This window comes from Podarcis pityusensis (assembly GCF_964106645.2).
Source record: "Podarcis pityusensis genome assembly, chromosome: Z".
NCBI lineage: Eukaryota > Metazoa > Chordata > Lepidosauria > Squamata > Lacertidae > Podarcis > Podarcis pityusensis.
In genome coordinates, this window is record NC_138044.1 from 32,911,217 (window position 1) to 32,922,611 (window position 11,395).

The following is an 11,395-nucleotide window of genomic DNA, read 5'->3' on the forward strand; positions in this document are numbered from 1 at the left end:
ATTGCTACCGTGGAGGGGCGAGGGAGGTATGGCGGTGGGGGCAGGTGTTATAGGCGAAGGGGATCAAGATATGGATATGCTCGTACCCCTTCCAATCTGCGCCTCATCCCGAGGGACGAAGGTAGGGTGAGCAAGGATTACTCACCTCCGTCACTGGTGCTGTGCAATGCCAGGTCTATAGGCAACAAAACCGCCACCCTGCGAGATTTCTTTATCTCGCAGGGGGTCGAACTGGCTTGTGTGACGGAGACCTGGGTGCGCGAAGGGGCAACAGTTACCTTACGAGAGATGGCGCCCCCGGGTTTCTCCGTCCTCCACCAGTCGCGGACTGTGGGCCGGGGGGGAGGGGTGACATTATTAATCCGGGAAGATTGTCCTTTCAGGGCTCTACCATCGCCATCGATCCCTGGCATTGAATGTGTTGGCCTAGTGTGGGGCTCCGAGGAGAGCTTGGCTGTCTGGCTGGTGTACCGGCCACGTAGCGCACCAGCAGCCACCCTGTCAGGCCTATTGGAGGCGGTGGCCAGCTGGGCCTTGGAGTTCCCTAACCTATTGGTATTGGGGGACTTCAACATCCATGCTGATGCCACTCCCTCCTCACAGGCTTTGGACCTGGTGTCTTCCATGGTGACACTAGGGCTCTCCCAGTTTGTTTCGGGCCCCACACATCAAGCAGGCCACACGCTGGATTTGATCTTTGGCATAGGTATAGATGTGATCATGTTTCCTTCGATGAAGGTGCCATGGTCTGATCACTACGCTCTGAAAGCCAGGATTGACTTTCCACCCCCACCCTGCTTAGGTGGCGAGCCGATTTGGGCTCGCCCGCAGAGGCTGATGGACCCTGACAGATTCTGCCAAGCCTTGCGGGACCTTGCTCCCCCTGGCAACTCATTGACTGAGCTTGTTGAGGGCTGGAATATCCAGCTCCTGGCAGCCATCGATGAGATCGCACCTAAGCGCCCTCTGCGACCCCGCAGAAACCGGGCTCCCTGGTTTACCGAGGAGCTCCGGAAAATGATGCGGGACCTCAGACGGCTAGAGCGAGTATGGCAGGGTGCCCGTGACGGAGCCTCAAGAACATCTTATAGGGCTTTTATGAAAACCTACGAGATGGCAGTGAAGGTTGCTAAGAAGTCTTACTTCTTGGCCTCCATTGCATCCGCTAGCTCTCGCCCGGTGCAATTATTTAGTATAATCAGGTCTTTAACATCCCTTGAGGGACAATTTGACACAGCTGTGAGGCATTTGCGAGCTTTTTTGCGGAGAAGGTCTTGTTGCTCCGCCATGACCTCCCTGCCAATTAGGATACAATAAAGGAACTGGAGGCCCCTCGACTGTCCTCGGGTCCAGTATTGGACCACTTCAACCGGATATCCCCAGCCGATGTGGACAGACTCCTCCGAGCTGGAAAGCCCACCACCTGTCCTCTCGACCCGTGCCCGTCTTGGCTGATTAGAGCGTGTCCAGACGAGGTGCAGGCCCTTCTGGGGGATATCATCAATTTGTCCCTTGGCACGGGGACATTCCCAGGGGAACTCAAGGAGGCAGTGGTGCGCCTGCTCTTAAAGAAAACATCATTAGATCCTTTAGATCTATCCAATTACCGCCCGGTTTCGAATCTTCCGTTCCTGGGTAAGGTGACTGAGAGAGTGGTTGCTGAACAGCTTGGTGGGTTTCTGGATGAAACATCGGCTCTGGATCCATTCCAGTCCGGCTTCCGCGCTGGTCATGGGACCGAGACGGCTCTGGTTGCCCTAACAGATGATCTTCGTAGACAGCTGGATCGAGGTGGGTCGGGGCTGCTGATTCTTCTAGATCTGTCAGCAGCTTTCGACATGGTCGATCACGAATTTCTGGACCACCGCCTTGCCGACGTGGGGGTCCAGGGCACAGTCCTTCAATGGCTGCGCTCGTTTCTCTCTCGTCGGGGACAGAGGGTGGCGCTTGGGGGGGAATTGTCATCGCGCCACTCCTTGGTGTGTGGAGTACCTCAGGGTGCGATACTCTCCCCGATGCTTTTCAACATCTTTATGCGCCCCCTTGCCCAGCTTGTCCGGAGTTTTGGGCTGGGTTGCCATCAGTATGCTGATGACACCCAACTCTATCTGTTGATGGATGGCCATCCTGACTCAGCCCCAGACACACTGACTAGATGTTTGGAAGCTGTGGCTGGATGGTTACGTGGGAGCCGGTTGAAGCTAAATCCTTCGAAGACAGAGGTCCTGTGGCTGGGACGGGACGATATGGGATTGGGGGGGCAACTCCCATCTCTTGCGGGGTTGCAATTAGTGCCAGCACCGTCCGTTAAGAGTTTGGGTGTAATCTTCGACACCTCCCTTTCCATGGAGGCGCAGATTGCAGCTACAACAAAAGCGGCATTTTTCCATCTCCACCAAGCTAAGCAGTTGGCTCCTTACCTCTCTCGCCCTGACCTAGCCACTGTGATCCACGCGACGGTCACCTCCAGACTGGATTATTGTAACTCGCTCTACGTGGGGCTGCCCTTGAGACTGACCCAGAAACTCCAGCGGGTGCAGAATGCTGCAGCGAGACTCCTTACGGGGTCTTCGCTGCGAGATCACATTCACCCAGTGCTATACCAGCTGCACTGGCTCCCGGTGGAGTACAGGATCAGGTTTAAGGTGCTGGTTTTAACCTTTAAAGCCCTATACGGCCTAGGACCCTCATACCTACGGGACCGCCTCTCCTGGTATGCCCCACAGAGAAACTTACGGTCTTCAAATAAAAACATCTTGAAGGTCCCAGGCCACTGAGAGGTTAGGCTGGCCTCAACTAGAGCCAGGGCTTTTTCGGCTGTGGCTCCGATCGGGTGGAACACTCTGTCACAAGAGACTAGGGCCCTGCGGGACTTGACATCTTTCCTCAGGGCCTGCAAGACAGAGCTGTTCCACCAGGCCTTTGGCCAGGGCACAGCCTGACTCACTCCCTCGGCAATCTTCGCGGAGCTCTGGCCCAATGGTTGCCAGTGGCCTGAATTAATTAATTTTATAATGAATGATTTTAGAGTGTTGTTTGTGCTGTACTTTTGTACTGTTTTATTGTTGTTAGCCGCCCTGAGCCCGGCTTCGGCTGGGGAGGGCGGGATATAAATAAAATTTATTATTATTATTATTGTAGGCAGTTTTGTTAATGGGATTTGCAAGTGAAAATACAACTGGAAAGCTTTCCCTATTTCCTCCTATTGCAGAGGAACATTTGAGGTCACTTTGGGAGAGTCAAAATGGCTTCAGGATTGCTCTCCTGTACTATTTCAAACGTGGTTTATATATGTAGGTATATGTGGTTACCTTGTGCATTTATGACCACTTATTCTATATTTGATACCTTAGAATTCTGATAAAGCTATACAACCTTTAGAAGACACCTGAAGGCAGCATTGTATAGGGATGTTTTTTTAAAAAAATGTTTAATGTATTACAGTATTGTGTTTTTCTATATGTTGGAAGCCACCCAGAGTGGCTGGGGCAACCCAGTCAGAAGGTGGGGTATAAATAAAAAAATTATTATTATGGTACAGGACGTCCCTATTTTAATGGGAGAAATGTTGGAGGGTATGCATGTAGCTGAATTGACTGGAAACTATTATTACTATGCTGGAGAGTGAAGTCAAATGGGCCTTAGAAAGCACTGCAAATAACAAGGCCAGTGGAAGTGATGATATTCCAGCTGAACTGTTTAAAATTTTAAAAGATGATGCTGTTAAGGTGCTACACTCAATATGCCAACAAGTTTGGAAAACTCAGCAGTGGCCAGAGGATTGGAGAAGATCAGTCTACATCCCAATCCCAAAGAAAGGCAGTGCCAAAGAATGCTCCAACTACCGCACAATTTCACTCATTTCACATGCTAGCAAGGTTATGCTTAAAATTCTACAAGGAAGGCTCAAGCAGTATGTGGACCGAGAACTCCCAGAAGTGCAAGCTGGATTTAGAAGAGGCAGAGGAACCAGAGACCAAATTGCAAACATGCGCTGGATTATGGAGAAAGCTAGAGAGTTCCAGAAAGACATCTACTTCTGCTTCATTGACTATGCAAAAGCCTTTGACTGTGTTGACCACAGCAAACTATGGCAAGCACTTAAAGAAATGGGAGTGCCTGATTACCTCATCTGTCTCCTGAGAAATCTCTATGTGGGACAAGAAGCTACAGTTAGAACTGGATATGGAACAACTGATTGGTTCAAAATTGGGAAAGGAGTACGGCAAGGCTGTATATTGTCTCCCTGCTTATTTAACTTATATGCAGAATTCATCATGCGAAAGGCTGGGCTGGATGAATCCCAAGCCGGAATTAAGATTGCTGGAAGAAATATCAACAACCTCAGATATGCAGATGACACAACCTTGATGGCAGAAAGTGAAGAGGAATTAAAGAACCTTTTAATGAGGGTGAAAGAGGAGAGCGCAAAATATGGTCTGAAGCTCAACATCAAAAAAACAAAGATCATGGCCACTGGGCCCATCACCTCCTGGCAAATAGAAGGGGAAGAAATGGAGGCAGTGAGAGATTTTACTTTCTTGGGCTCCATGATCACTGCAGATGGTGACAGCAGTCACGAAATTAAAAGACGCCTGCTCCTTGGGAGAAAGGCGATGGCAAACCTAGACAACATCTTAAAAAGCAGACACATCACCTTGCCAACAAAGGTCCGTATAGTAAAAGCCATGGTTTTCCCAGTAGTGATGTATGGAAGTGAGAGCTGGACCATAAAGAAGGCTGATCGCCGAAGAATTGATGCTTTTGAATTATGGTGCTGGAGGAGACTCTTGAGAGTCCCATGGACTGCAAGAAGATCAAACCTCTCCATTCTGAAGGAAATCAGCCCTGAGTGCTCACTGGAAGGACAGATCCTGAAGCTGAGGCTCCAATACTTTGGCCACCTCATGAGAAGAGAAGACTCCCTGGAAAAGACCCTGATGTTGGGAAAGATGGAGGGCACAAGGAGAAGGGGACAACGGAGAATGAGATGGTTGGATGGTGTTCTTGAAGCTACCAGCATGAGTTTGATCAAACTGCGGGAGGCAGTGGAGGACAGAAGTGCCTGGCGTGCTCTGGTCCATGGGGTCACGAAGAGTCGGACACGACTAAACGACTAAACAACAACATGCTATTATTACTGTTACTATTATTACTAATTTCTTACCCACCCTCCTGCCACATATGGTCCTGTGACGGGTTATAAGAAATTAACTGTACAGTACTGTATTAAGAACAGTTTCCAGCTGGATGAGTATGTGTCCATTTTTGTATTGTTTTTAAACTCTTTTGTTTTGTTTGTGCTGTAGTAACTGTTTCTACTTGTTTCTTTTATACTTTGTACATTGCCTTGGAACGTATGTGGAAGGCAATTAATAACATAACCCATAGCTGTCAACGTTTTCCGTTTTTAAAGGAAAATCCCCCTATTCCGAATAGGATTCCTTGCAAGAAAAGGGAAAAATTGACACCTATGACATAACCTACCCTGATTCTCCACTGTTTTTTAAATTCTATGCAAAGCAGACGCTCTTTTCCAGGGCCTTTCCCTGAGGGGCCGCCTCACTGCCTAGGAAAGATGCCCCTTGTACAATTTACACACGAGGAGCACGGCCACCCGTGTCCGCCGATACCCACATTTTTAAACACCTTGGGTTTGAACACGTGGGAATTCAAACCTTCTGCATCTTAAAAAGGGTTTATGAAATTTAAAAGCATTAAAACATGTTTATTGCATTGACATTTAGTTTGGATATATGCATATTATTTATTAATCAAAGCGCAGACAATTGGAATCGAAGCCCCGCGCTCCAGCGTAGTCCGGTCCACCCAATGGAACCTCCCATTACGAAGGACAGAAGAATTTTCACCACAGGGATGTGAAAGGCTAGAGCGACACCGCTTGGCACCACCAACGCCATTGGGCGGGTTTTCAAATTTCTGAGCGGCGATGTCCAGAATGCGTTCTACACTATTTCTGTCTCTATGGTTCCATTGCGTTGTAGAGCTCCTAGAAGGCGGGTTGGGACAGCATGGCCGAGAGAGATGGAGCATCGGGATTGGTCATCTCGTCAGGAGGCGCGACCTATCAGGGACAGGAGGAGGCGGGACTACGCGTGCGCGGCCAGTCGGGCTTGTGCAAGGTGTTTTTTTATCTGGTTGCACGCAAGAGACGAAGAGAACCCCCATGAAGTAAGTGAGCGGGCAGGGGTAGGGAGGTTTTGGTTTGGTATGGCGTGTGGAGGTTTGGGCGAGCGAGGGGGCTTCTCTTGAGTCAGCGCGCGGCCCTATAGATCGTCTTTCCGAGAGCCGAGATCCAGCCTGAAACGTGTGACGCCCTGACACGGAAGAAGAGCACGTCTGAATTTGCGCAAGATCGCCACGCATTCCTCTCGGGTCTTTAAATCATAGCTGTCAACGTTTCCCTTTTTTAAAGGGAAATTCCCTTATTCCGAATAGGATTCCTCGCAAGAAAAGGGAAAAGTTGACAGCTATGCCTTAAATATGCCTCAGTATAGCGTGGTGCTAGGACGAGATCGGCGACATGCAAGTCTCTTTATTCTGCCATGAGCCTCGCCGGGTGATATTTGGCTAATTACCTCTCTCTTCCTCACGGGGACGGGGTTTTTTTAAGCTGCGGAAGGACCATGTACGCTGGCGCGAATTGCTGGGACACCCTTCAGGGTGGTGAGAATGGATGTGAAGTCTGTCCTGAACTCACACGGCTTTTGTTTCTCTCTTTTTCTCTAGTCCACTAACCAAAGTGAAGCTTATCAACGAGCTGAATGAGCGCGAGGCACAGCTTGGTGTACAAGAGAAGGTCTCCTGGCATGCTGAGTACAGCGACAGTGCCTGGGTGTTTGTGGGTGGGTGTCAAGCGCAGAAGCAGCCTCTGATGCGCGATCCCTGAAAGTATAGCAGTTTGTGCGACTTTTGCTGGGAATTGTACTTATTTCCTCCTCCCCTTTTTTTGCTTCTAGGTGGTCTTCCCTATGAGCTGACAGAAGGCGACATTATTTGTGTGTTTTCACAGTAAGTGAAAAATTGAGATCTATTTTGTATTTTACATAAAAAACATAAACAAATGAATTAAATACATAAACATATAATTTTTTTTGTATTTAATTTTTATTAGTTATCCAAATTTTAACAAATCAATCCAAATTGTTTAAACATCTTTTCAAATAATTAGGTTTCCTGCTCCTGTGCAAACATATGTCCAATTCCTCCAGTTGCTGCCTTCTTCATTCTTCTTATTTAATCATCTTCTCATCCTTCTATTCATTTTAATCCATTTACATAGCTAGCTGCTCTTGTTGCCTTACAGTCAGCTCCTCTGTTATTTCCCAAACACATAAATGTCTGTGAGCAGCCTTTCAGGCACTCTTCTCAGGTCTGGTGTGAAGAGAGATTAACTGTCAGCATTTATTGTCCATTCAACATTCCATTTCTTTGCGGAACTCCTTTGAAGGCATCCCTTTTGACTTCCCTCCCCCACATTGTGGATCTTAATGTAATGATTTCCCCCCTCTGTATCTCTATCTCAACTATTTTTATAAAATCTTTATCAATCCATAGTTCAAATTTTTACTACAGATTTTCTGTCAATCCTACCAAAGTATGTAATTGATCACAATAGCTTTTCAAATAAATTATAAACTCCCCATTCTTTATTAAAGACCTTCCTGGTTTCTATTTTTTTCTGTAAGTTTTGCCATCTCAGCATAGTTCATCAGTTTTGTCTACCACTCTACTTTGGTCGGTGTTGTACCATCTTTCCATTTCTGGGCTAAGAGAGTGTGCACAGCCATGGTCGCATACATAGTTTTGTCTGGCCCATTGGGATCTCTGGTCCTATAATACCTAAAAGAAAAGCTTCTGGTTTCTTAGGAAAAGTTATTTTCAACATTTTTTTCAGTTCATTATATATCATTTCCCAGAAGTCTTTAAAAACATTTGTGGTGCAGTCTACTCAGAAGTAAGCCCCATCAAATTCAATGTGACTTATCCACACTTCCTTTTGTTCTGCTGCTTTCCCCTGGGAAAAGCCATTCTTTATAGTGCTTGATCACAATTCAGGGTTTCTTCAGATTGATGTTCTCTCCAATTTAGAATTAAAAGAGAGTGTTTACCCTGGGAAAGGAGCAGGGCAAGCAGAAAACCACTTGGACCCGTGCTTTCTAGATATGGGACATGAAATTAATGGACAAGACTGAGTTAGGTCCATTAATTAATAGCATTACAACCCACCCCAGTTTCCGTGAGTGGTGTGAGACTCCCGGGTGTGCTTTCCAGGGTCTGTGAGCCTCTTGAAGACAATGAGACACAGCAGAATCTGTGGTGTCATTATGATATGTGTTTTATTTACACATATATAGAACTTGTGTCTGGATGGAGGGACTGCAGAGTGTTCGCATCACAAGATGGTCCTATTCCTCCCATTGCTGCAGCCTCAGATTCCAAGAGACCGCAAACATCATGTCTGACCCTCTCTGCAGCATAAAACAAGACTGCCTGCCTTGTGCTTTGCCTCCCCACACCCCCACACTCCAGCCTGAAAAGGGACATCTTTGTCCTGTTTGCTTATCTCACCCATCACTGCAATTCAGCCCCTCCCTTCTGAAATTCTGGCTTCTTGTCTCTGCTAACTATCTCTCACTTCAGGGAGAGGCTTTCCCCCATTGTAAGTGAGGGAATAGCCTGGCTGGCGATTTATACATTGCAAACAGAATGCCATACTAGATGGATCTTGATGTGACCCAGTGTGGCAGTTACATTCATGGGTACAATTTTTGAAGCAGGGTTATACTCTTCTCACCTCTCTGTCTTGAGAAATTAAACCCTACACCTGTGTTTTCTTAATATTTCTTGGCTTGACTTGTATCCTTCCATGTTTTCAGTGTGAAGCCTAAGTTCTGTTGATCTCTGTTTTTCTTTTCAGGTATGGGGAAATTGTGAACATAAATCTAGTACGTGATAAAAAGACAGGGAAATCCAAAGGTTTCTGTTTCATTTGCTATGAAGATCAGCGAAGCACTATTCTTGCGGTTGATAATTTTAATGGAATAAAGGTTGGTTTGGCAATTGGAGACATAACGTGTCTAGAATTCCTCTCTGTTGTACTTAGCTACTAGAGTCAGGCTGTGATAAGTTCTCACTCTGGAAGGTGCATTGAGTCACCAGACTCTTCTAGGAAAGGTTTGCAGAAATTGAGCATTTTCAATAGCCCTTAAAAGGACTAGTCATAGTATTTTGTCAGGCATCTTAACATTCTATGAGTTTAGTTCTTATTTTGCTCCAGGCTTATGTTTTGTGGTGCCACTTCTGCCTAAATCTAAAGAAGAGGAGGATAACAAGGTTGCCAGTTTAGATGTGTTTGTTCCATAATTGTAATGATTCTCTGTTCACAGATTAAAGGAAGGACAATTCGTGTGGACCATGTGGCTAACTATCGCCCACCGAAAGACTCTGAGGATATTGATGATGTAACAAAAGCTCTCCGAGAAAAAGGATGTGGTGCTAAAACACCTCCAAGTTCACCAGAGTCTTCAAAAGATAGTGAGGTGGTAGTAAAGAAACACAAAAAAGGTAACATCTATGTGTGTGTCTGAAAATTGTAAATCTGTTTGAAACTTCCAAGTCTAAAAATATGAGCCAGCTTTTGATTCCTAGAAATGACTAGTGTGCAAGGCAGTGACAAAGCATGCTGGAAAGTCTAAAGTTATGTCATGTTCCCTGCCTTTCTTGAGTTATAGTATGCCTTTTACCTGAATAGTTGTCGAATACCTGCTAGGATTGTCTAGCCTTTGTTTAACGGGTGGTTTGAGGAGGTGAGGGTGAAGGAACTGAAACAGATGGCTAGTCTTTATGTGTATTTCTCTTAAACTGTTGCCCGTGATCCTTACAATGTATAATGCAAGGTCAGCAGTAGGGCAGAACTGATACCAAGAATAAAAAGAGCGAACTGAATTTGGGAAAGATGGATTTAAAAATGTTTTGTGTCTGAGTGTCTTGGGAATGTTAGGGCATATGACACACTAGGAAGAAGAGTTTCCTGGAGAGATTAAATATTTGGGAATGGTTAGGTGAAAGAGCAGAAATAATGAGGACCTTTAGTAGGGATGTCGCAAACCTTTTTGACCTCTGTGTCTTGCTGTTCATCTAAAGAGAAAAGCAAGAAGAAGAAAGAGAAGAGAGAGCACCGAAAATGCGCGAAAGAGGAACAGCTTGCAGACTCGCCTCCTTCTAAAACCAGGATCAAAGTGGAGAAGGAAGACCCAGGGTATGAATGGCATGTCAATGCAAGTCAGCAGACCTGGAGTAGCACATCTGGGCACAAACATGCAAGCAGGGCACATCATGAACAGGAGTCTAAGTATGAGCATGTGAGAGTGAGGTCTCGAGACAGAGCCACAGACAGGGACAGGCAAGAACAGAGAACAATCCACAGTGAGAAGCACAAGAAGGTAGATACTTCCAAAGAAAGGCCCCGAGCAACAGAAAGCAGAAGATCCCGGGAGTGATGGGAGAGAAGAAAAGCCCTGCAAGGAGGAGTCTTCAAGCCACCACAGACCCACCTGACCCTGTGACATGCAGGGAGCCCTGAATCCTTGGTGGAGTGAATGTTGTGTGTTGTTGGCCTCCGTTTGTTTTTAAGTAACTTTTTATTGTTTTAGAAATAGAAATAATGAATTTTGCAAATAAATAAACCATGTCTTCACATGTCATTTGTATATATCACAATCTTGTACCTATTATTTCTCCACTAATCCCAATATCACATCACCCAGATTTTTATCAGCAAGGGAGAGTTAAACAATTTGAACACTGGGAATTCACATTGCAAGATTTCTATACCAATAATCAACCTATATTTGGTAACCAAATAAAATTAACTTCGTCAAATCTTAAACACAAACTGGATTTGTTTTAATTGTATTCGTAGTTTTATTATAAAAGAACATGTAAAAACACAAACTGAGAGCCTTAACACAATTTGAAAATTTATTAAGCATAAAGGATTAGTGTCTAAATTGTACTCTATATAACTTAGTGCAGGATTGCCCAACAGCTTGATCGGGATCGACTCGTAGATCACCTGACTGATTTCTGTCGATCGCAGCCCAGCTCCTCTCCGAGGCAGCCTGAGAGAGCACAGCATGCTCCTCGCAAAAGACGCACCTGCACAACAAAGGCAGAAGGAGAAGGAGAAGCAAGGAGGCAGGAGGAGGCATACGCAGATGGAGAGGCATGGAGAGGCATGCCGAGGGAGAGAGAGAGAGAGAGAGAGAGAGAGAGAGAGAGAGAGAGAGAAGCTGGGTGCAGAAAGGATTCCTTTAGGTTCACACTGTGATAGGAATTTTATGGTCTTAGGTATATGGTAATGTTCATAAGT

General features: G+C 45.9%; 1 protein-coding gene across 2 annotated transcripts; it reads left to right on the top strand.

Annotated features, from left to right (window-relative positions):
• The first annotated feature begins 6,094 nt into the window (after positions 1 to 6,094).
• On the top strand, positions 6,095 to 10,743 carry RBMX2 (RNA binding motif protein X-linked 2). Of its 2 annotated transcripts, none has more exons than XM_080990736.1 (6): positions 6,095 to 6,192; positions 6,751 to 6,866; positions 6,981 to 7,032; positions 8,942 to 9,071; positions 9,411 to 9,605; positions 10,182 to 10,743. In XM_080990736.1, the coding sequence occupies exons 1-6, from the start codon at positions 6,188 to 6,190 to the stop codon at positions 10,521 to 10,523; spliced, it is 840 nt and encodes a 279-aa protein (XP_080846862.1). In that variant the 5' UTR covers positions 6,095 to 6,187; the 3' UTR covers positions 10,524 to 10,743. The 2 variants fall into 2 exon arrangements, with proteins under 2 accessions (XP_080846862.1, XP_080846863.1); XM_080990737.1 differs by having other exon boundaries at positions 9,411 to 9,588; positions 10,168 to 10,743.
• The last annotated feature ends 652 nt before the right edge of the window (positions 10,744 to 11,395 follow it).